Raw genomic sequence first — 26523 nt, 5'->3', positions numbered from 1 at the left:
AAAATTTAGTTTATTAGTACATTCAGTAGTAGATCTGATATTGTACATATTGTTAAAAATTTAACAATGCAATCATGCACTTCCCTATCAATTGTAAAAACCATGTTCTCCTGTTTATTTCTAACTAAATATCACCTCAAACAAAATTATCAGGCCTAAATCTCTGCAGACAGTCTGCTTAGGAACATATTTCAATCAGTAGGCATAATATATTCAATGTAGCTAACTGTTATTAAGACCATGTTGTATGATGCATCTGACCAAAGATTGCTAGGGGCTACAGAGTATCAAAGTTGGGGGTATTGTAAGATCAGGAAGAGCCCTGTGAAGCTGCTTGATTACAAAATGCGCAAAGCACATGGAAAATAAAATTTTATGCTTCACTTCACAATCTCTCTCTCTTTCATCCCAGTATGTAATATTTCAGTAAGATGTGATAGGCATTGAGATTAAAACAAAATAAAGGTATTGGTTTTGATCCCTATATTGCTGACTGTACTTTTAATCCATATACTTCTGTTGTTTAAGGCATGTTCATATGATACTTTGCTTATATCAATTTTTTATTTAATGTCCATTATGCAACTGTAGCAGCTGTATATCTTTTTTTGTTACAAATTTATTTCTTCGCTGTTGCTTTGTTTACATATTCTTTTCCTACTGAGCAAGTGGCAGAAACATCAGTTCAAGTTACTTCTCTTTCACAGAGCATGTACATGATTTGTTAGTGTGGAATGTGCTAGAGCTATTAAGTCACTATAGCAAGCCAAAAAGTCACTGTGTTCTCATTCATAATCCCTTAACATACTCAGATAATCAGATGCAGTGTGTTCACTGTTGTCCTTATGATCAATAAACTTTATTTCTAAGTTTTACTATCGTGGAATAAAATGTGCTCAGTTATAAAGGTTCAGAAAAAATATCTTACAAGGTTAGAGCAGCATAGGAGATGTCAAATTAAGTAAAATTTGGTCCTTCAGATCCAGGTGGCAATAGATCTGAAATGCAGTTGTTGTGCATCTACAGTCTTAAAATGACAGCCAATCTGTGAAGAGTATGTGAAAGCGTGTGCTGTATCCTAACTTGTTCCAGTAAATATCTTGTATGCTAAAGAGCCCAGCTACTAGTAAAATTAACTCAAGGTAATTTTCAAGCTGATCAGTCAAAATTAGGCAAACTTTAAATTTTTATCCTTGGTTGGTTACTTTACAGTTTTTGTGTGATGTTTGTTGGCTACTGCATGACTGTTAAATCAACTACACTGGAAGTATTCTAATGCTATTAATTTGTTTGGATAATAAGCTGCACTTAAAAACAGTAAGGTAACTGACAGATTGTTCTGTGGTGTCCAGTGTTTTTAATAACAAAATTTGAAGCCCAGATATTTAATTTTTTGCTAATATTTTGAGAGGGCAAATGGAATTTTACTATAACTTAAATAATTTTCTAGGGCTAAAGTACACTTAGGTTGTCAGTGGCTCTAAGGCTGTGTGCTGCTGTTGGTTGTAGCCAGTAGGGTGATAGCCAGTGAGAACCGCTGAATCTAATGCCTTCTTTCTGCGAAAGGTACAAATTGATTACTTTTGTTTTTGACGCGGATAACATGAGCTTGGCAGTGATTGATCTCGTTATTATGGATTATAAAGTTGACTACTGGTTTTCATATACATTTCTTGTGTTGTATGTTTCTCTGAACATGGCAGGGTTGTTTAGTATTCCAATTTTATAGTGTGGCTGTGAGTTGGTGAAGCCAATGAACGTATGTATATGAAAACTGGTTGTGGTGACAGACTGAAGTGTAGCATAGCCCGAGGTATGGGTTAGGTGGAATGTTACAGTTTGGTTGTAAGTTGGCAAAGCCAACAAATGTGACTGGAGGAAAACATGTTGTGGTGGCAGGCTGATCTCTAGCATAGCCGAATGATTGTTTCAAAAACTTTGACGGTATTTTCGAAAGTATCTATTTCCATGGTTGTGGTAATCCAGGAATGTAAGAGTACTGTTTAAATTCTACAGAATATTCTGGCAACATTCTGCACAGTGTATTCCATTATGCTGTCATTTAATTTCATACACTATACATATTATTGTGCTAACAGTTACCAACTGCAAGCAAGCAGTGTAAAAGCCCGCAGACACTGTAAGTGCACTTTTACCATTTTCCAGCATGCAGGCAGCAAGTTTGGAAACTAGTGGAAGTGAAGCTGTGAAAATGGGTTGTGAGTCATGCTTGGATAGCTCAGTTGGTAGAGCACTTGCCTGTGAAAGGCAAGGATCCCAGGTTTCAAGTCACTTACCAGCACATATTTTTAATCTGTCTGGGTGTCTTAAGTAATTTTTCTTGTGGCCCAAATTTCTTTATTGGCATAAAAATCCATACTAAGTTACTAGGTCTGTAACTCATTGGTTGGTGCTTTGTGTAGAAGTGGTCAGTGTTTGTTGTTACAAACTTTTCAGTTTTGTTGTAGGCATGGGGACCTACCAATATCAAAATTCACCTTTGACCAGTGACATAATGATGAAGTAGCATGTAATTTCATATGTGCATAAACAGAACACTGATAATATTTGTTTTGCATGTATGACTGTCATGTTAGCCATTATGTACCGAAATCTCTATCATCCGTAGCAATCTATTAATTTCATCTGCGGGTGGTAGGCACCTTTGGGTTTTATTTATCGTATCAGAAGCCAACTAAAAATTAGATACATTACTACATACATACATACATTATGGTTTATAAATTAAACTAGTCAAGAATGAAATAAATGATTGGACACAGATTGTGTTGTCAAACAAGGTGATTTTAATCTATACAGTGGATGCCCAAAAATTTGCAACGTCCAGTGCACTTTGTGTAGCGTTTACGAGGTCCTCCATGGTGCACACAGTTGGAGGTAATGCGCATTGTAGTAGATGTGTTGATTTCATGGCAGCTCCGCAGTCACACTGGAGAGAGTCCACCTGGAAGCCCCACCTCTCCAGATTACTCTTGGATCTTGTGACAGAAGAACGCAGGCGGTTGAGTGATTTCCATGTGGACCATTTCTCTGTGTGGCCTGGGGGAAGAACTTCTTGCGGGATCAGCCACTCCTCCAGATGCTGGCATCTGACCTGCCATCTCTTCTCCCGGTGTTGATGTGGAGTGTCAGCAAGTGGTTCTGTACTGTGAAGGAAGCTCTTTCTAGACACAAGTCTTTGCTGTGCCGGTTGGTGGCCATGTAGTGGGTGGGCTTCAGATGTTAATGCCTTCTTCATTTCACTCCGTGCTGCTGTATCTCTGCTGGTCGTAAGTGTATATATTGAAGAGGGTGGGTGCCAGTACACTGCCCTGTGGCAATCCATTTTTCTGCTGCCTCCATCTGCTTCTTTGTCCATTATATTCCACAAAATACCTTCGGTTCTGCAGAAGATTTCTAATTAGACAGGTTAGTTTGTAGTCCTTGGTGAGGTTGCATAGCTTCAGCAACAAGAGTCTGTGGTTGACAGTGTCGTAGATGGCTGAAAGATCTATAAACACCGCTCTGTTATCTGCCGCCTTTGGAAGCCGTCCTCTATATACTGTGTCAAATTCAACACCTGTGCTGTGCAGCTCTTCCCTTGTCTGAATCCTGCCTGTTGAGGGATCAGTAATGGTTCTATCATACCTGTAATTCTTTGGAGGATCAACCATTTCCACTACCTTATACAGGTGGCATAGGAGGGAGATTGGCCTATAGCTTTTGGGGTCATCCCGGTCTTTCTCTGGTTTATGTATAGCTATAATTTTTGCTTTCTGCCAAGATTTTGGTATCTTGCGCTCTTGACACAATTATTCATTAGCTCGAGTAGCCAGCACTTTGCGCCTGGACCAAAGTTCTTGATCTGTTCACTTCTTATGTCATCTACCCCTGCTGCTTTTCCGACTTGGCACTTATTTAGAGCTGAGTCGAGCTCATTCAAACTGAATGGTCGAGACAATGTTTCCCTCTTGTTCAGGCTCCCTTTCCAGGGTTCGTCTCCCGATTTTACTGGTATGGTCAGGTTTACCATTTTTCAAAAGCCGGTGTGCGATCTGGTCTGCCTTCACATTTGTATGCGTATTGGGTTGGGAGGGATCATTGTTAAGGTGTTGTAACAATCTCCAGGCCTTTTGACTACTTCTACTCATCTCACATTCTGTCATCAGTTTAATCCACTGTTCTCTCTTCACCTCAGAGATTGAGGAGAGAGTATTTTGCGCAGCCAGATAAGTTTCCTCGCTATAAGGGTTTTCTTCATATAGTCGATAGTATCCGTCCAGCAGAGCAGCTGTTTCAGGTGTCACACCCTGCAGATACATTGTCCTACACCCTCTTGGAATTGATGCCCGGGAGCAATGTTTGACAGTTTGAACAAAGCTGTCATACTCTTCAGGAATAGGTCGCACAGACTTAATCTCCTCGTCCAGCATCTTAGCAAATTTTTTCCAATCAGCTTTCTTGAAATTGTATCTCCGTTTGAAATTCACCTCCTGTGGCTTTATTGCTGGAAGAACTGACACAGTAGTGGCCTGTGTTGCGTCTTTGGTATGGGCGAGCACACTGATTTGGAGCAAAGCCGTGTGATGTCTTCACTCACAAAGAGGAGGTCAGGGTTAAATCCACGTTGCCACCTGCCACTGTTGAAGGAAGGGGGTAGCTTGCTGTCATGTATAAGAGACAACTGGCAGGATTCAGCCCAGGAGAGGACTGCCTCCCCATTTTCGTCATCTTCAGAGTATCCCCACAAATGACTATGGCTGTTAAAGTCACCGATTACTACAGACGTCTTGCTGTTATGGAAGTTCCTGGGTGGTGTGAAGGGAAATGCAGCCGAAGGGGGCTTATACACAGAAGTAACCACGCAGTTACTCAGCTCCACTGAGATGACTTCGATGTTATTTTCTACGGTGCAGTGAGCACTGATTATCTGAAGCCCTGGTCTTACAAATATAGCACTTCCATACTGAGAGTGCGGTGTTTCTGCAGCTAGTTTCATGCACGGTATTTTTGGTCGTCTCTGTCGCTTATCTCTATGCGTCTCTTGTATACACAGGACGTCGCATTTTTTGTCACGGCATAGGTTGGATAACAGATGTTCTTTGGCTGATGATATGCCTTCAATATTTATAGATATGATAGTTAAAGTTGGCTCTGATAAGGACCGTTTATTTACTTGCATGTTTGTTTGCTTCTGGTGTGAGAGAATCAGCCGTCTAGGTATACCTAGACGCCCAGGGGACGCCCGGATGTGTAAGGCTTAGTTGTCAGGACACACTCTTCGTGGAGGCTTCTCTCATGTCCCCCACCTTTGGGTGATGCAGTATGAAATTATTGCTGACTCAGCTTTGTCTGAAACTTTCTTCCCACAATCTAAAATTATTTTATATTGTCCTCCATCTTTCAAAATTATGTCACCCACAAGAAACTATAGATTTCCAGAGCTTTGACAGTCAGTATAACCTTATTGGTAGTGTGACGGGTGAGGTTTCTAACACTCATTGTTATGTAACAGTACCCATGTTTAGACTTTGTGGACCTACACCTCAGGTCAGTGATCAGAATCCTCCTTTGACTCCTTTCTCCCACTCTAAGACATCTGTAGTCTTCTTTATTGGATCCTGAACTGTTGAGTAATGATGCACAATGCAAGGATGGCTAGGTGTCATTGCATTAGTCCATGCCCTCAATGGATTCCTCAAAAGACATTTGGTGTCCTTGTGTTTGTGTCCACTTCGCATACCACTGTTATGCCACACACCTGAATCCTCAGTTTAGTACTGTCAGTCTTCTTGACAGATCCTTCAGGTAAATCAGCTAGCATTTAGGACTATTGGTCTGTTACAACAGTGATCAATCTACAAAGCAAATATGGTCAGAAATTACTCATTGTCCTAAGGAATGCAAGGCTTTTTTGTCATAGCATAATTCTTCCCAGCCTTGGGGAATACTCTGCTGGCATAAACAAAAACTTTATGATTAACTTCTTAAAATAGTATTCAAATTGTAACTATTGTGGAACTGCTAACATCAGTGTGCATTGTTATCTTAGCATACAGTCCCATGACTGGGCACAATGTCAGCATCTAGAGAGTAACAAAAGAATCTTTCTTGTTCATCACCCCAAGAAAATTTGTGTCCTTGCAGAAATTCATGTAGTGGTTGGAGAAAATTTCTTATTTTTAGAATGTTATGTGGAACAGAAACTGTTTTGAATTCAAGTGAAGTCCATTTCAGCATGGTTGTCAAGTGGCTTTAATGGTTTTGAGATGTCACTGAAAAAATGACCTTGTTATATCACTAGAAAATATGCCATGTGTTACGAGGTATTGATGCAAGTTATTCATTGTTGTTTTTGAAGTATCTAAAGCACTGCATAGATAAAATGGTACAACTTTGAATTCATGATGATCATTAGGTGCTGTGAAATCGGTATCTTCTTGCTCAGTCTTGTCAGCCTTGTTTGCCAATTCTCTGTCTGTGAATCTATGGCAAGGAATGCTCTGCTCTCTTCAAACAGCACAGGGTATAGTTGTTTTGTGGCCAAAAGTAGACACTCTTTTCTTGTGATTTGGTTGGTTGTTGTAGACAGACACAGCATGCCATGTGCTTGATTTTTTTCCCATTGGAACTACAGGAAGAAATCTGGGATCATCTGGCATGATGCATGTTCTCCATTTCCTCTTGAACAATCTATCATTCTGCATTATCTGTGGCTAATGAACTCAGAAAATTGCAGCAGAATGTACAACACTTGCCAATATTGTTTCTTAATCAAGTCATGGCATGTTGGTGGTGGAATAGAAATACCCTCAGCAGTGTTGTCCATAGTGATTACCGAGAACAATTCTTCATCAGTGACATTGAGCCTTGCTGAACTAGTTGGCTGTTTCTAAGAAAATAACTTTAGAACTGTGTCCCAGTTGTTCAGGATGATTGGAAATTTGAATTTGTGTGTGAGAAAGTTTTATTGTACAGGCTGTTTTTATTCAAAATTACTAAAGCAACTGGAAAATTTTGATCCCTTGGTCAGATGCTAGAGTGATAATAAATACAGCTTATGCAGGAAAAATGTTCTCATTCAAGAAACTCATTTTGACTGTTGATGCAAGTATGCAAAAGACAGCTGATCTGGGTCCTCTTTGAAATGTAGCGATTACTATGATCCTTGTTTTCATTTAGTTTTCCTTGTGACATTATACCTGACTCCAACACAAGACCAATGACATGAAAATAGTGTATTACATGGAAAAACATCCAGGCTAGTATTTTTTTTTTTTTTTTTTACCTGAACTTGTTGAAATAACTGCATCTGTCTCTGGGCTCCAGTGCTTGACAGTTTATAACCACCTGTTGTTTATGCAAGATGTCTGTTCCCATGTGATGGCAACATTTCATTTTGCTTCATTCATTTATTCATTCAGTTATAATCTTACAATGATATAGAATTTGTTGCAAAAACAATGAAAATAAATATCTCAAAAATAGTGTATTACATGGAAAAAACATCCAGGCTAGTATTTTTTTACCTGAACTTGTTGAAATAACTGCATCTGTCTCTGGGCTCCAGTGCTTGACAGTGTACAACCACCTGTTGTATATGCAAGATGTCTGATCCCATGTGATGGCAACATTTCATTTCACTTCATTCATTTATTCATTTAGTTATAATCTTACAATGATATAGAATTTGTTGCAAAAACAATGAAAATAAATATACATTTCTATAAAATATAAAAGTATGCTTAAGGAGGATAGGGCAGATGGCCGGCTGTGGCCTTGATGAAGGAATCTTCCCAGCATTTACGTGAAAAGATTTAAGTAAACCTAGATCAGGATGGCTGAACAGAGAAAAACGTTAAAGGTGGAGTTCATGCTTGGTTATTGGTATTTATCCTCAGACTAAAGATGCATTATCAGCATCCAGCCGAACATCCTGTTTGTCTTGAAACAGTCCTATTTAATTGGCAACTTAATAAATGTGTGATAGCACAGAAAAAAATCCTCTGAGCTAATAGTACTGCCCAAACAGCTGGTGTGTGGATGAAGACATCAGTGTGTTTCCTCAACATCTTGCATACTGTCATTGTGGGAGGTAATATCTGCAGTGTTATCTATTCAGTAGACAGACACTTCATTTAGCTTACTGGTGTTTGTTAGGTCAGGGGCTGGAGGCTGTGTATGGAGATGGGGAGAAGCTGTGATGTATTGTAGAGTGAACTTGGCCATGAAAGTGTAATGAGTTTTTCCTGCAGTTTGAATGTATACATATGAAATTATCTCAAATTGTTGGTATTGCTGTGTTTGTTGATATTTTGTTGCATAATACTCATAGAACACTCTTCTTCTTGAAACTTCCTGGCAGATTAAAACTGTGTGCCAGATTGAGAACTGAACTTGCGAACTTTGCCTTTCATGAGCAACTGCTGACATGGCTTAGCTACAGCCTAGGGAATGTTTCCAGAATTAATTTTCACTTTGCAGAAGAATGTGTGCCGGTTTAAAACTTCTTGGAAGATTAAAACTGTGTCCTGGACCAGGACTTTACCTGGGTCTTTTGCCTTTTATGGCATGTGTCCTACCAACTGAGCTATACAAGTCTGACTCATGGCCAACCCTCACAACTATGCTTCTGTCTGTATCTCATTTCCTGCATTTCAAACTGGCAGAAATAAATCTGTAGGGGCAGGTCATCAGTCACACTTGGATAACCCGGTTATTAGATCTAGAACACTTGTCCACAAAAAAAAGGCAAAGGTCCCATGTTTGAGTCCCATTCTGGCACATGGCTTTAATCTGCCAGGAAGATTCAGGTTAATGCACACTCCACCACAGAATGAAAATTCATTCTGGAAGCTATCTTCTGTGGCAGTAAAATATGATTGCAAAACATGTTCCAAGTTGGAACATAACAGTGTATTGTCTGACATCCTTAACCATGCTGTTTAAATTTGTAAAGTGGTTGGCTGCACAGCTTCTTGGAAGCTGCAGAAGCTTCTTCATGTATCTCAGGTTTCTTGCACTTGTCTGCAAATATACAGTTACACCCTGATGATACATGTGATTAATAATTAAAGTTAATTTAGGATGAACTGGGAATTTAACAACCATAAGTCTAGAATTTGTTCATGTTTGCCATATTATTGGCGGAGAGCAGCAGTGAATACATGTACTGTAACAATAAAGTTATTACAAGCAAGTACTCACATAAGATATTTCATTGTCTAAACTGGCTTTGGCTTATCAGATTTGTAGATTCTGAAGGCTCTATAGTAATGGCATCATGTGCCTGACATATCTTGTATGAGAGACTCACATCTGCTCTATAGCAGTGCAGGCATGAGGAATGTACAGTTACAATACACACATAATGTCCTAACACTCCAATGCCTCAGCAACATGAGCAGTTAAGTTCCATGGGGACAGATGTTTGTGCATTTCTCAATATGAAGAGTTAATTAATGGAGGGGAAAATGCAATGACAAAATATACACCAATAAATGTAAAATGAGGTGGAAAGTAAAAATTAAAGAAAATGTTAAAAGAAGGATAAGAAAGTGGCAGAAAATAAGGGAAAAAGAAGGTGGAAGATAGTGCCTACAGCATTGTGATTTATCGTATTTCAGGGCTGAATAGTGGACAGGAAGTAAGCACATACTGTGGAACAGTTTCCTATCTGCAAAGTTTTGACTCACTTGCATTAGAAGCAAGGATCCAAAGTACTCATATTATAGGCAAGATTTGAAGCTTACTGATATTGTGATGAGATATATGCTCTGCAACGTAGAGTGTATGTTACCAACACAGACTCAGCATCTGTGTGTGTTCAGCCTTAATGATGACCTTATAATATGAATGATACTGCATGGTATGTGTGCATATTATTATTATTATTATTATTATTACTACAATTATCACAATTAATATTCTTATTAATCAAATCAACCACAATACCATCAAATTCTATTCTTTTAAATTTTGATGTGAATTAATTGTCTTTCTGTCTTAATTTACAAATTTTGTAAATTGTAATTCAGTAGTAGTGTGAACTTACGTCGATTTTGCTTTCTTTATGCCATTGAGAATTTAGTTATATGCTTTTTCTTCCACCATAAATACTTCTAATTTTTGACCGTGAATACAATACTGATTTTTGTCGGACCCTCTTCAGATGCAGGCAGCTACAGTGACATGACAGCATAATGTGCGGAAGAAAAGAAAACTTTCATGGTTTTGCACTAAAAAGAACTCTCACACTTCATACTTCCATCAAAATTATTACTCAGACAACACAGTGTACACTACATACTTCTCACAAAAAAATATGTGTTCTCCCTACAAGAACTAAAGACAGAGTCTATCTAATAATTGACAAGAGAAAATGAATGAGGCTTTTATCATTTGTCATTCACCTTCCGGCGTAGCAAAATACATCTTTTCCAACGCTTACCGAGGTTCCACTAGTCTTTATTATCATTGCTTTTTAGCTTTTGTCATAGCTTGTTGGGGATTTTCCTTATGTACATATACGAATGTTACTTTATTTATCCACTCGTGAGCCACTGAATTCGGAGAGCTGTGTTGTTGAAGACAGAGCACTCTCATCACTATAGTGAGTGGAATAGTTCAACCTCTTACTTGACTGTAATGTTGTCAGACCTTTTATAGGTAGTTAGAATGACAATGTAGAATAGGATGGGGAAGATGGACAATATCTTTATATCTGATTGTGAATTGATAGTAGGTTCCCAACATGCAATAAAATCCATTTCTTTGTTGGGCAGCCCCTCAGCTTGTCACATGGTACCTTATCAAGGGCATTCTGTGTGAAACACAATTTATGGAAAACTGCCTCTGCCTGGGTAATAATGTGATGATGACTGGGATTGTCATTGACTGTTGTGGGTTTTAGCAAAAGGACCAAATTGCAGTAGATGGTCAAAAAATGGCTCTGAGCACTATGGGACTTAACATCTATGGTCATCAGTCCCCTAGAACTTAGAACTACTTAAACCTAACTAACATAAGGACAGCACACAACACCCAGTCATCACGAGGCAGAGAAAATCCCTGGCCCCGCCGGGAATCGAACCCGGGAATCCGGGCATGGGAAGCGAGAACGCTACCGCACAGATGACTGGTCAGTTTAGTGTTAGGCAGCAACCCCCATCCCTGAGCACCCATACCATCCAGTACCTCTATGTCACTAGGAGCTACAGAAGGCACCATTCAACACATGTTCCTCTGCTTACTCTGCATCACAGCATACAGAGATCAGCATAGGCATAAATTCAACACCATTGAATGCTTAAACCACAGAGAAGTTTGGCTGGATTAATGATTTGCAAAATTTGTTGGTATTTACTGATGCCATAGTAAGAGTATGTCAAAGACAATGTGTCAGTATTTTTGCATGTAGCGATGCTTATATGTGCTGAAACTGAATTCCTGGTAAGTCTCAAATAGTTTCTCGTTGGTGAATGGTACAGGAACCTACTGTCAAATAACTTGTTTCCATTTCTTCACCTTAGAGCCCCACTGGTGTTCTGCACCTTTAACAAGAGCCATCTCTGCAAATTGATTAGGTGTGTTTGTGTGCATGAAAAAAAAAAATATTAGTTGTAAATGATGGCTGATTGGTCATGGAACCGGAATGATGCCCAGTGCTTACAGTGGTTTGTGGGATGCATCTCATGATGTTTTGCTATTGTCTTCAGAGGGAAATAAGGGGTACACATTACTGGGTAGGTGCAAGTAAGTAAATTGCTCATGAGTGTACCATGGGCCCTCTCACAGCTAGCAGTGCATTTGGTGAGGAATGTAGTAGTGTTAGATGCAGAAGTGTGCAGTGGGAGAGGCCACACAGATAGAAAACACAAATTGACAAGGAAATTGTTAGAACTGGTAAAAGTAGCTTGGCCAGGATATTGCATCCAGAGGCTGGGAAAGTGACATAAATCTTCTCTGGGTGGTAAGAATCAATATTTCTGGTAGCAACTAAACTTTTACAGTCAATCTCCATGTGACAAAAAAAATTGGAAAAATATTCTTTGACCAGGTTGCGATTTTAATAAAAAATTTTAAACTTTTCATGTAAGGCAAAGAAGACACTAGTTCACCTGTCAACAATACTTCATCAACAGAAGCATTTATTTAATACAGTGTACATATGTCAACCCTTCCAACTCACTGTTAAGTCTACCTTCTATGCTCCAATTTTTTTCCCATTGAACAATGTATACTACATTCAGCATGGCACAAACCGCTCTCTCTTAGTCATAGACCATTTTTACTGAGCATTCTTCTGGACTGCTGAGGCAGTGTTCTCAAGTATCCTACAGTGCTACAAAAAGGATCTTAAACAAAAATTAACGTTAGAACCGTAACCATCAGTACTTTTAAATCTACCACCACGGGTTTGGGACCTGCAGATTACCTATTCATTTGTACGTTTGGGCTCTGTGTTCATACTCCGTGAACTTGCAAGACATGAAGATAGTGATGAGATCGGACATCAGTTTGTGTGGTAAATCAGTTACCATATCTCTGGCTTACCAGTTGCCTGTTCTGCATATTTCCAAACTTTCCAACTCAAACATATCTAGCTGTCACCATTTGATTGGTACTTGCCTTGTTGTTTCAGTAGTACAGTGATAAAATGAAGTCAGATATATGTAGAGTGAAATGGTATTGGGATCGTAATATAGGAGAGCAAGAGTTGAAACCTTGTAATCTTATAATATTGTATATTTGTGCCCTGTTGTTTACAGCTAAAATCCAGTATGCTTGACTGGCTTTGGTCATATGAAATTGGATAGAACGTGTTGTACATCAGCTACTGTTCACTATTGCTGGCATTGCCTTGTATTAGTCTGTATGCTCTTGTTTTCTTCCAGGCTCTTTTGGAATCTCACGATACTGTAGCTGAAAAAAGTTTTGAAAAGCCTGAAGTGGAATCTCAACCTCAAACTTTTGAATTTCCAGCAAGTGAAATGACAGCCGATACAATTCGTATGGTTGGCCTCAGGAAAAGTCCAAAGGAACCCCTGGTACGTAACCGTGTGCAGTTTTTTCCATAATTCAAATTTAGGAAAGAAAACTTAATAATAATATCACTGTTCTGCATTAGTGGCTAAAATAGTGAGAATTCATTTACAAGGAAAAATGTAATCAATAAGTCACACAACCTGTTGTTTTAAGCCCATACAGTTTTTTTATTACTTTTGAGGAAGATAGTGTAGCAATGAAGAATGGAGATGCAGTTTTAAGCTGACAATTTTTGTTGCTGTGTGAGACCTGCTTCAGTAGGTCAGGTCATAAAGTACAAGGAGAAGAAAGTCACCCAAACATGTCTAATTCTGGTCTGACATGTATTTCTAACTTGTGACAAACATTAAAACACATTATTTGAGGAGGCAGTGATTTGCAGCTTCCAGAAATGTTTGGAAAATCTTGGATTGTGCACAATTGTATTGGCACTTTATTAAACAACCAGTTTTGGTCATAAATGTACCATCATCAGGTGTAATGTGACATAATCAGATGCATGACAGACTATAACTATTAATAAACATCATGTCATAAAGTGACATGTTAATTCGTCTATAAATCTGGAGCATATAAAGCAAACAGTAGATGGGTGATGAAGCACATGCCAAGGCATGGCTTATAGTTGAATTACATTTTAAATTATGACGTGATGCTGGTTAATAGTTATGGTTTGTCATACATCTGATTATGGTGTCACATTATATCTGATGATGGTCCATTTATGACCAAAACTGGTTGTTTAAGTGACAATATAGCTCTGTGCAATCCACAATTTTCCAAAAATATTAAATTCTCTCTCTGCTTCTTTCTTATTCATTTTATATATCGTGCTTAATAAAGAAGCGTGTTTTCCAGATATGAGTGTAGGTAGTTCAATTGTAATGTTGTTTAAAGATTACTAAATGATCAGGCCTGTGACTGTGATTATTAATTCTGACATTTTGACCCAGATGAATTTGGCATCATTTTATTTTTTGTGGTCTATTATTCTGTGGTAGACCATAGCTCGCACAAATAGCATACTATCAGAATTCCAGCACTCTGAATAAAATAAGTGATTTAGAACTTGATCATATTCCATATAATTTTAGCAACTTTAAATAGCTTGTTGTCATTAACCATTGCACTGGGACAAAAGTTAAAATAATTAAAATGAAATGATACAATTTTTTGATGATATAGTAATTGTTTCTTTGCCAGAATAACAGAACCAAAATGTACTATGAGGCACTCTTATTGCCAACACGTTTGCATGTAAACTTTGAAATTGTTTGTTGTAATTTGACATTTAAGTGAAGTATCTGTAATAAAGATTGCATACTTAATTTTTTAATTTACTGATGCTACTGTTGATTCATAGCTAGATGCCATCATTTTTTCAGTTCCCTTCCTATATGAAAGCATGTGTGTAATGATATGATGAAAAACTGAGCACTTTGTACAGCATGAAACAAATGATTATAGTCTGTCCAGCCAGTCTTACTTCCATGTAAATGGGACTGCCCACATCACAAGCCTATTCCACATCTGGTGACAGCTATCATGCAGTGAGGTGCAACATCACTGAGTCCCTATGAATGCCTGCTGTAGCTAGGGATACTAAATCTCTCCCACCTGAAATTGGCAAGTAGGGTCGATAACGACCAGGTTCGTATCTTTTCTGGTACAGGAGAGTTGGAGGTGTGTGGCTGAGCTCCCTGTCAGGTGATGGAGCTGCATAACCTTATATGGACTGGACAATGCAAGTGGCCTAGCTCGATATTATGCAGGCATTTGTGTTGGCAATGTGTTGGGAGATAGAGTGCTGTATCAGTACAATGGCGGCTAGCAGGGGCTTGGGCAGTGGGAATGGGCTCCCACACACTGGCTCACAAGTGTGCTTGCTGTAGAGTGGGGTAACGGGCACAGGTTGTACTAGTGACTGAGTGACTCAGTGGACAGCTGCCGAAGTGTCACATTCCTGGGTCAGAGATGGGGGTCTGTTTGTGACTCTAGCCACAGCTGAAACTGGTTTTGGTAGCTGGTTATGAGCTCATGACCAGTCACAATGTCAATCAGCTGATTTCCCCTGTGGCTAAGCTGAACCATGAGGTTCATTCTGTCTGAATGTGCATGCCCAGACACACACTCTCTATGTATATGTGGACCTGTACTTGAGCTGGGCACACTGCATGGGGCACAAGAGGTCTGTTGGGGCTGAATGACTGCCGTATACCAGTCAGATTGGATCCATTAATGGAGGTGGACCAGTATGTGGCAAGTAAACTGTGGAGCACTTTCTTGGTCAGTATCATCAACGAGATCTTGGGTATTTGAGCTTTAAATATCCTGACCACCTGCTTGGTCTCTGCATTGGAGGCAGGAAGGAAGGGGACGGTGGTCAGGTGTTCAGTGCTGTTTTTCCAGCAGAAGGCCTCCAACTGCAATGATGTGAACTAGGGACCAATGTCAGACACCACTTAGAATGAATTTAGGATTAACTAGAAAATTTACATCTGCAATACTAGAACTTCCTGGTGTTTGTCATGTTACTGGTGGAGAGTAGCAGTGAATATACGTATTTTAACAATACAGTTTATTTCAGGCAAGTACTCGCATAAAATGTTTCATTGGGTAAACCGGCTTATTTTCCAATAAGCCATGGAATTATTCTCAGTCTATATATCTAAAGTCACCGTTTGTGTGAAGCTCCTAGCATTAGATTCTACTGGTAAAAAGGAAAGAGGATTAGCATTTAATGTCCCATCAAGTCATAAGTGACAAAGCACAAGTTCTAAATGGGGTAATGCTGGGAAATAAATTTGGCTGTTTGGTTTTCAAAGGAACAGTTTTGACATTTCTCACAGTGAGATTTACTAGAAGAACCTTGCGTTATTGTAATTCATCCACAAAGGAAATTACTTAATGTACACGTGGCTAATTTTTAAGTACAGTTGTCATCTAGGCCCCTCTACCAAGTTGGATTCATGGGGGGGGGGGGGGGGGGGGGAAGGTGAGATAAAGAAAGGGAGGTGGCTGGTCACTGCATATACTTATTATCTGAAGCCACTGTCTAACTAATTGTTATTAATAAAAAATTGAAATGTCCTGTTTATGTAAACAGGCAATGAAAGCAATGGCAAATATGTGACACTGGAAACTAAATAAATCACTGATTCAACAAAAATGGGTAGTGAGAAAATTGTGCTTACAGTTTCTTATTTTGGAATTATTATACACACTGCCCTCTGCATATTCCTTAATCATAATTGTTATTAGAATTAAAATCACTCCCAAAAGAACTATTAGCCACACATCAGTAACATGAGACAAAAATAAATTTTTATATAGGCTTTGGATTTTTGTCCTTGGTTCAGACTGAGATCCCTACATAATGAGAGTGAGTCAAGAAAACTGTCTTGGATGGGAGGGTCCTGTTATATGCTTGACAAGTAGTAATGAGCATTGTAAGCAGCCCTGTAATGACTATAAGACTTGTTATTTCATAAATATCTGTGTACTCATGTTGATATAAGTCAACTATTTACTACATCTGAGGAAGTGGTAGAATTTTGCAAAATGTTTCCCTGCTTAATTTCACTATTTTAAATTTAGCCTCATCAGCCATGAAAAGTACAAAGCCACATGTTTATTGTTAATTATTAATGCAGTTTCTATTGGCTACTTATCTTTGTTAACACTTACTTTGACTCATACCATACCCCTGAAAAGTTTCCATATGTGATGGTAACCACAGAACATGATTATTGCATGAACTGATGCTATATTGCCCATTGACGTTACTTCTTTCGGTCTGGTTTTTACTTACATAAAACTGAACTTTTGATTCCTATGAAACTCCTGTAATATCAGTCACTGCACACAACACAGTGTGCTGTGAAAGGTATGTGAGATACCAGTATCACTTTGTCCAATATTTTTTCCCTTCATAGATGGTTTACAGTTCTCAGTAAACCTTAATGTGAGACCGAATTTATCTAATTTTACAGCTACGACTGTAACATGTGATACATATGGCAGGCCATAGTGTTTATGGGCTTATCTTGGAACATACAATGTCAAGGCAAATAAAATGCACAGGTCTTCTGTTCTCTCTCTCTCTTAGGATGGCCATATGATTTTGACACCACTTCTACCAAAAGTTATTACAGTATATTGACCAGTGCACCCCCATTCTCAGTCTGTATCTTGGAGCACTGCTGAAGGTGTATCATATTCTAACCCCATAGTTCTTAAACATTTGCTATACCATGGGCTATATGCACATATTCTTTTGTCTGCTTTACTCCTTTCGCCTAATTGAAGACATTTTCAACCAGTATGGTATCATCAATAAATGTAGTGAATGCCAATAGCCAGCTGAATGTTGTTTCATTTTGGACTTCTTTAAGTTGGCCAAGTATGTGCGAGACAGGATAGAAGTGAGTGCCAGCTCCCAGTGTGCTATATTCAGCATATATAAATCAGTGAATTGTCTTAGGTTCAAAAGTATAACTGCGCAGTATAGGCAAGCCTAGCTACCACTAATTGTTGGTGATCTCAACAGTAAGTGCTGCCAATTAAACAACAGCCTGTAATCTATTTCTGGAGGTGCAGTTTATCAGGTCCATTTGTTTTTGCGTGCAAGACTGTATGATAAATACTAGTTCTACCCTGGCCTACAGGAGTCTAGAAAGATGCATGTTAGGAAAACTCTTCTGCAATAAATATAGTCAGCTTGATAAATTCTAGTTCTACCCTGGTCTACAGTAGTCCAGAAATATGCATGTTGGTAAAAGTCTTCTACAATAAATATGGTCAACTGGTGACATAAGTTTGCAGCAAAAGTAAAAATGAGTGATATATTGTAAGTAATTGAATGATGCAGGTATCATGATAATAGTTGCATACAAACTGAAAGCTAATATAATTATTTTTAATGTTGAGTTGACAATGGACATCTGGTGTTTATTTATATATTGTACCTCCAGAGTTTGTGGTTGCTTTTATTGTACTGAAACATTATGTATATTTCCAGTTCTTTATGTTATAACTATTCCAAGTGATGATAACAGTGATAATTATTTCTTTGACTCATAAGTGATTGGGACATAAAAAGACAAATAAGCATGTATCGTATACTATGGATCCATAGGTCACACGCTCATTCCCCAATCAGTCTTTGGATTTTCATATGCCATTTATCACTTTATCTTTCACCTCTGACAATGTTTGTTAATGGGAAAAAATGTCAAGTTGCACTGTGGGTTTGAGTCCACATTAAACTGTAGCTCCCCATATGACTGGATGGATTAATTCAGTTCAAAGGTTAGAGAAGGCAATGGCGTACCACCTCCAATACGACAATGCCTAGCGAAGCACTGTGATGTTCAAATGAATTTTCAGGTAGATGACAATTTTACTGATTTCCTTTTCAACAGTGTATCTGTGGTAACATTTATGAAGTGAGGTGAACAGTTACTGTAAAACACTGAACTACAGTCACAATGTGGAATAATGAAGTTATTCATTGAATTACAGTGAAGCAATAAATTTCAAAGTAAAATGCAATTACATACTCTTCTGGACAACTGACTCCAGTATGTAAAGTCAGTGCTTATAATGTGGTCTATTGACATAGCCATTCTTTTGTATTTTCCCCTCACAATGTTCCCATGTGATTTACCACCGAACAATTGTATTTGTTAATTTTATATTGTATATTTTTCCTTTTGACTTTACAGATTTCCATTGTCATTATACGCTGATGAGGCAAAATGTTATGATCATGTGCGTGATAGGGTGTTGTTCCACCTTTTTTAATGCAGCACAGCAGCATTTACACATGACAGGTTTCCAGAGGTATGTGGCACCAGATCTCAATACACAGGCCATGCAGTTCCTATGAAGTATGGGCCATTGATTTGTGGGCATGGAGCTAGTGCCCAATAACATTCAGATCAGGTAAATTTTGTGACAAAGACTGTCATGCTTCTCAGAGCACTGAAGCATAATTGTAGCCTTGTGACATGGACACTTATCATGCTGGATGATGCCAGCATCATCAGGGAAGACGTGATGCATACCTGAATGCAGGTTGTCTCCAATAATGTTCATGTAGTCCACAGCTCACATGGTGCCTTCAATTACTGTCACAGATCCCATGGAAATGTACCTCATAACATAATACTGCTCCCACAGACCAGTTTGTGGTGCCATGCATGAATGAGCAGTGATTCACCTGGATAATGGGGTACATGGACTTGACCACTGACCATGATTCATACGACCTAGCAATATGTTTCCACTGATCCACATTTCTATCTCATTGGTCCAGTGTCCACTACGATCGTAATTGATGATGCCGTTGGGTCAAGACGGAAACAAGTAGGGATCTGTGTAAGTCCATTTTTATACATATGGTTATGGACCTCAGCTGTTCATTATCAAATATCAAATCAAAACACCTTCAGCCATTAAATTTCCAGTTGTTGTTTTATTTGTGCATCCAGTTTCAGCACTACATTATGCCATCTTCAAGCCCCCTCATCAAAGTGTAGAAAGAATCCCACCTCTGGTCCAGTCAAAACGGGCCAGACTTCAGTGACTGGTATCCATAGATTTCTTCTTAACACGACAATCCCTTCAATCATCACTTGCCGACTGTTAGAAGAACAAAAGTTTGTCTAACAATTTGCAAGTGATGTTTGAAGGGCTCTATTTTGACTGGACCAGAGGTAGGATTCTTCCTACACATTGGTCAGGGGGCCTGATGATGGTGTAATGTAGTGCTGAGACAGCTTGCAGAAATAAAATAACTGGAAATTTCGATGGCTGAAGATGTTTCCATTTGATGTTTTCACATCAAGATCGTCTGCTGGGGAGTCACATACTTGTCAGTATGTGCTGAACAGCATGCTCCAAAGTACTTGAGCCTGCAACAGCCTTGTACTGTTGTGCTGCAAATAAATTACTTGGTCTGGCTGGATTAAGTTAAGACATCTTTGTTGCCTAACACAAGAAGCAGAGAAAGACAGACGGCTGGGCAGACGTAACGCCAAGGCTATCCACTGATGTAGCGAGCACGGCTGCCAAAGCGTTACGGTGTTACTTCATTTCATCTCCAAACAGAGGGGCCAGGAGCAAAGTAATCCTAATGCACCAGAAACCAAAGACGCCATGGTCTAGATGGCCTGGATACTTCACTCCAGACCTGTTGTGGCAAACGTCACCAGTGCCAATGCAGTAGCAAAACAAGTATGCATCGAGCCAGTATAAATAATCCTAATTTTTAGTCAAAGGTATCACAGTCTGGCAGCCACCATCTACAACCAAAGAGGTCTCCTCTGGTCCAAGAGGTGACATTGTTCAATGAGCAACCATCGTGAGACTTGGTCTCCACTAACCACAGGCCTACTGCTGGCTCTAAGTACAATTCCGTGGACTTGACACCTTCCAGTTAGTGGGCCACTTGTGGGCCTACTACCAATCATTGCCAGCCTTCTGCTCTGGAGGGCAGCTGTTAGAGACTAGGGCAGTGCAGCCGCCTGACTAGCTTTGCCTGTATGGGCGTACTGTCACTGCATGCCTCCGCTTGCAGGGATGGACAATTCTGATGAGGTCCGTCTTCCTCTGAAAAGACTACAGCCTTTCAGTACATCCTATCCTGAGCTGCAAAGCTGCACCCAGAAGCCACAGACACTACAATTTAACTGCTGGTATCACAGCAGCGTACCGTGTCACTCAGTGCCTACAGCACAAGCCCAGTAGGGTGTTGCCACCATACAATGCCACTGAGTGTTCTTCAATAAAATGTATGACTGCTAGTGTTGTTTCTGTGAAAAATGTCATCAGTCATCATCCTGACAACAACCCACTGCCTCAACTCTACCATGCTACTGTAGACACCGATCCCTAGGCCTCTACATTTCGGTGGCAGAAGTGGGTGCAGCAGTGTCAACCACCACTAAGATGGACGTCTATAGCTGGATCTGACATCTCATCTCAGCTGTAGTTGTTAACATAGAGACATGCAGTAGGTTGAATGTGGAGTTCTTATTTTGACTACAAGTATTGTGGAGAGTCAGGCTTTTGCTGGATGTTTAATTTTGCATTTATATACGAAATGCGGCAAGTAAACTCAGTGTTTTAAAGAGATGTTGGTAGGACATGTTCTGAGGCATCAAGGGATCACAAATTTAGCATTGGAGGGCAGCGTGGAGGGTAAAAATCGTAGAGGGAGACCAAGAGATGAATACACTAAGCAGATTCAGAAGGATGTAGGTTGCAGTAAGTACTGGGAGATGAAGAAGCTTGCACAGGATAGAGTAGCATGGAGAGCTGCATCAAACCAGTCTAAGGACTGAAAGACCACAACAACAACAAGTACGAATGTTCTTTTTCACCTTATTAGAATGGGCACTATGTCTTGTCAGGAGCAATGGCTGTGGCTCATTGTCTAGAAGTGTATAAGGTGTTAACCATGTGTAGCAATTCAGGAGCTGAAGCTAAGTTTTGTCGATTTATTATGATACTGTTAGAATTGTGTATCCTACTCATCATTTGATTTTATTTTTCCTGTTGTTGATGGTTTTATTGTATTTATTTTATGTCAGAGTCTGATTATAGGGAAACTGGTAATGAATTGTTTTTTTGAGAGAGGAGTATATCTTATTATCTTTAAGCATATAAAGTAGTAGTCATGGGTTGCCACTTAGACAGAGAATTTACAATGCTCGGATAGTATTATGTTTAAATGTCGTGTTGTCCTTCTGTTTTGTTCTTGTCGTTGTTGTTGTTTGTGTCATTGTTGATACCAGAAGGTGATACCCTAGTAGAAGCGATGTGAATTTTAGCAGCTGAGGTGGCTTATTTGCAAGCAGACAGTGTATGTATCCTGAAAGAAATAAAGGCTGTGGCAACAGACCAGGCAGAGTATGTAAAGGTTGGGGAACAGAGCTTTGCGTAGAAGAATTACTCCAGAATGAAATATTCTGCAGCAGATTGTGCGCTGATATGAAACTTCCTGGCAAATTAAAACTGTGTGCCAGTCTGAGACTTGAACTTGGGACCTTTGCCTTTTGCGGGTAAGTGCTCTACTATCTGAGCTACCCAAGCATGACTTACAACCCGTCCTCATAGCTTTAATTCCACCAGTACCTTGTCTGCTACCTTTCAAACTGGACAGAATCTCTCCTGCGAACCGTGCAGAACTAGCATACACTCCACAGCAGAGTGAAAATTTCATTCTGGAAACATCGCCCAGGCTGTGGCTAAGTCATGTCTCCACAGTATCCTTCTTTCCAGGGGTGCTAGTTCTCCAAGGTTCACAGGAGGGCTTCTGTGAAGCTTGGAGGGTTGGAATTAAAGCTGTGAGGACAGGTTGTGAGTCATGCTTGGGTAGCTCACATGGTAGAGCACTTGTCCGTGAAAGGCAAAGGTCCCGAGTTCGATGATGTTCCCCTGAGCAACCATCAGTCACCATCCTGACAACAACCCACTGTCTCAGTTCACTCACCCACTGTCGAGGTCACTCACCCTGTGCTTCTACAGGACTCTGTTGTCAGATATTCCACAGACCCAACCTATTCTGCTTTACAGAGTGGGCAAGCCTCAGACATCAAAGTTCTGAGAGGAGACATGGATGTCCAACATTTTGTCATCTACTTGTAGTTTCACCATTGTGCTTCTCTTTCCTCTAGATGCTCACAACAGTAGCAAACAGTGTCCCTGCTTTACCATTTTTGAGATGTTCTTTCCTGTATATCACACCATAACACTGCGCCCTTTTGTCAAAGTCACTTGTGTCAGCGGACTTTCCCACTTAACTATAGCATAATGTGCCCACAGCATCTCCAGGCAGCATTCATTTTCATAGTTGCAGTGGTCACAATGATTTGGCTTCTCAGTTTATGTACTGGCCTTTATATCTTTGGTTAATTATTCAGAAATATTAAATAATTGGTAATTTGAAAGTAAAAATTTATTTGTCATTGCTTTCTTTTTTTAATAGGGTTTGACAGTCCAGGTGGATGAGTCAGGGAATTTAGTGATTGCAAGGATATTAGCTGGTGGTATGATTGACAGACAAGGCCTACTCCATGTTGGAGATGTGATATTGGAAGTGAATGGTGTTCCTGTTTCAACTCCTGAAGAACTCCAGCATCAGATTTCCCAGTCGGATGAATCAGTGACTCTGAAAATAGGGCCTGGTTTTGAAGATATCCATTCTCAGCTGAATAGTGGCCAGGTAAAATCACAGAGGCTCAGGAAAGATCCAGGAAACGGTGGATATTCATTTGTGGTAAGTGGTTTCACAGTGTTCAAGTGACATGATAAGATCAGAGTTTTTATTTTTGATTGGTGCAGTTAAAATTAAAGTAATGTTTGTATACCTCTACTCTTCCTAAAGGTGTATCTTTTTTAACTTGGAGTTATTGTTCATTGATTATCAAATCATGGTCAATGATTAGTTGTAGTAATAAGAGCATGAAGAAAAAAGCTATTTTTATTGATGAAGAAAGTAATTCTTCATTTTGGTTTGCAATTTTCCCAAGCAGGCAAAAAAAAGATGATGATAGTGAATTCCTAATATGTTATGCATAACACTTGTGTTACTTAAAAAGCATGAGAAGAAAAAATAGTTTCCTGCTCTTCTGATTCCCAAGAAATGAAGTCAGTGAATAAGCAGAAAATGGAATAACCTTTCTTAGAAACCTTTAGCAAAATGTGCATAATCTTTGAAATTTCCCCTGATCCTTCTAGGGAATTTTGTGTGAAACAAGACCTTAGTATTGTAGTACAGCTGCTGGTGCATTTAGCAGTGAGTGTTGTAAAAGTTATGTAACATACAAGCAATATGTACAAACTAGTGATTACTAGGCATGTGTCTGGAAGTGATAGAGTATGGCAGTTGTTGAATGTCAAAGAAAGGGCAAAGAAATGGAAGGAAAAGGCTTGCAAAGTTACTTTGTTAGCTGTGTATACTAAATATGGCAAGTGAACTAAAAAATTGGGAGCATTGTAAAGCTGTACAGGTGTTATTTCCAATGTTACAGGATATCCACAATGTTGAAATGTTTGTTACATTTCTGATGTGAAGAAATCAGATTCTCATGTCAAAACAAGTGTCAGCACACCAACAAGAGTTCATTGTCAGTTTATAAACTCACAGACAATAACAATCACTGCATCGTTTTTATGTTTGTTTCTGTTTAGAGATAGCTTCCTGTTGTCAGTGGATTGTTGCTGAACTAATGTAAACATAGCATAATATATAGGGTAATAATATAAATGTAAGACAGTAAATCTCTGTGGCTGTTATCATTTACCATTAATTAAATAATCATGTGATGTGCCATGAAATTTTTAGTGACTGCACTTACAAACAGCTACGTATATGCTTGCAATGTTCTCCTATTTACAGGTTAGTGTACTCATTCACTACATTTTCCATTATATCCTGCTAGCATGGTGTTCCACAATGTAAGCAAAATAAAACTTACTTTGAAGCTCCTATTCTATGCACATTTTGTATAATTCATGACCAATAGACTGATAATGTTGATGCAGAATACATGTACAAATTTATTGGAGTGAAACAGTTTCAATATTATTTCATTTTCATGATGCAATCAATGAAAAATATGAGACTATATCTTTTACATGAGTGAAAATAAAAACTCAGGATAAATTTTAACTTACTGGACTGCCCTCTGCCGAGCTGGCAACCTCTACTATTTCATCAGGATGCAGACCACGGACCTGCGCAGTGTCATTATGTGCAATAAAACAGTATTCTAAATGGTGCCATTTATTACTGAAAATATAAGTTGTTGCTGCTCCTTCTGCACTGACCTGTGACTACATAATCTGCTGAATCCAATAGCGGATTCACAGTTGCATCAGCTTTGAGTGGAAGTCAATGATACTCTAGTTTGGTGGTTTTGCCATCCACTGGTGAGGTAGGCATGCCCCATCAGTAGCTCTGCTTTTAGGGAAAGTGGTGACAATGACGGGTGTATTTTGATCCACATGCCGTTTCGGGGAGTGTCCCCTCGTTGGTTAACAATGTCAGATGCTGTGTAGTCATGCTGAATGCTAAACTTGGCCTGCCAATACAGTAGGCCTTCAGACCTGTGCAACACTAGAGTTAAGGGTGGCTTCTGCCCTGGATTGGAGTTGTGTTGGTAGAACCTCAGTCTACACATTGGTGCTGGCTGCTGTACTGACAGCATTATTGGATGCGGAACTGCAGCTCATGGCTTCAGATTGCTGATCGTCTTGTACGGCATCAAGTGGAAGACCAACACTAGAACAATCTTACACATGGGAAGTTACCATATCATAACCAGAGAATTGTGACATTGATGCCATTGATCCTACTGGTCAAGTGCTGAAAGCTAGTGGGAGTGGAGCATTTATGTAACCAAAGGAAGTCTATGCTAAATGACATTATTCGTAATGACGGAATTAATTGTGTTCGTCCTGAGACATCAGTGGTCTTCAATTCTGCTACATTTGCATAGCAAATTTGTTACAGGGTCTTTGCTACTTTGTCAGACTTCTGCTAGTCATTGTCGTGTCCTACCTGTGGGAGTAACAAAGGAGATTTGGTGTGCACTGTTTTAAACATTTTCAGATCAGTTGCTCACAGTTTCTTTTAAGAGTGGTGCTGGCAGTTGGTGACACATCTGCATGAGTAAAGCTGTTGCTCACAGTTTCTTTTAAGAGTGGTGCTGGCAGTTGGTGACACATCTGCATGAGTAAAGCTGTCTGTTAGAACTCAGAAAAAATTTTACTCTCACATTTCATTATTAGTTTTGTTACGTACCATTACAAACAGAACTACAAAGTTTTTATTTTCAAAAGAGTTGTTCATGCACACACAACCTTGGGGTACTTTTTACTAATATGTTTGGGATTACACTTATCATTTACCTTTCACGAATGATCAGTGTGCCCTCCACAGGATGCATAACAAACATGCAGACAGTTTTCAGACTTATCCCATACTTTGGGAGCATGTTTGGAGTTACTGAATTTGCTGCTGTTGCTTTGTGGCATCACAGTTCACTTAAAGTTGTTGGGAGGGGACGCATCTGAATGGAGAAGGTGGGGTTCGGGTCAGTAATGGTTAAAGAAAAACCTCAAGGAGGGGGTGCTAAAGATATCTTGAGCTACCTTTACTTTTACCGTAATAAAAAGTAATCAAAGCAAAGTTTAAGAATGTTTTTTTTAAACTGATTATACACATATACAAGACAATGCCATCTTATGATATAAAAAAGTTAAATTGTGGTTCTCTTCCTTAAATGATCTTATGTTTTTCTGAAATGGTCTGATCAGCATTTAATGTATCTGGTCCTCAAGGATTATTATCTCAGTCTAAATGTGATAAATCAGTTCTCATTAAAAGCTATATTGTATGAATTGGCATAATGAATTGCGTTATTGCCAGTTATCAGTAGAAAAAGTGTGACTTGGGTCCATAAC

At 39.2% G+C, this 26523-nt stretch overlaps 1 protein-coding gene across 5 annotated transcripts in view; it reads left to right on the top strand.

Annotated features, from left to right (window-relative positions):
• The window catches only part of LOC126161793 (protein PALS2), a 360405-nt gene that overhangs the window by 279202 nt on the left and 54680 nt on the right, over window positions 1-26523 (top strand). For 4 of the 5 annotated variants that reach the window (XM_049917870.1, XM_049917872.1, XM_049917874.1 and 1 more), the window contains 2 exons: window positions 12897-13049; window positions 23042-23332. In XM_049917870.1, the coding sequence (XP_049773827.1) occupies window positions 12897-13049; window positions 23042-23332 (444 nt within the window). The remainder of the gene's footprint in view (window positions 1-12896; window positions 13050-23041; window positions 23333-26523) is intronic. The other variant, XM_049917873.1, reaches the window with a different exon arrangement.

Source organism: Schistocerca cancellata, chromosome 2 (assembly GCF_023864275.1).
Source record: "Schistocerca cancellata isolate TAMUIC-IGC-003103 chromosome 2, iqSchCanc2.1, whole genome shotgun sequence".
Taxonomy (NCBI): Eukaryota; Metazoa; Arthropoda; class Insecta; order Orthoptera; family Acrididae; genus Schistocerca; species Schistocerca cancellata.
This window is presented reverse-complemented; position numbering and strand designations above follow the sequence as displayed.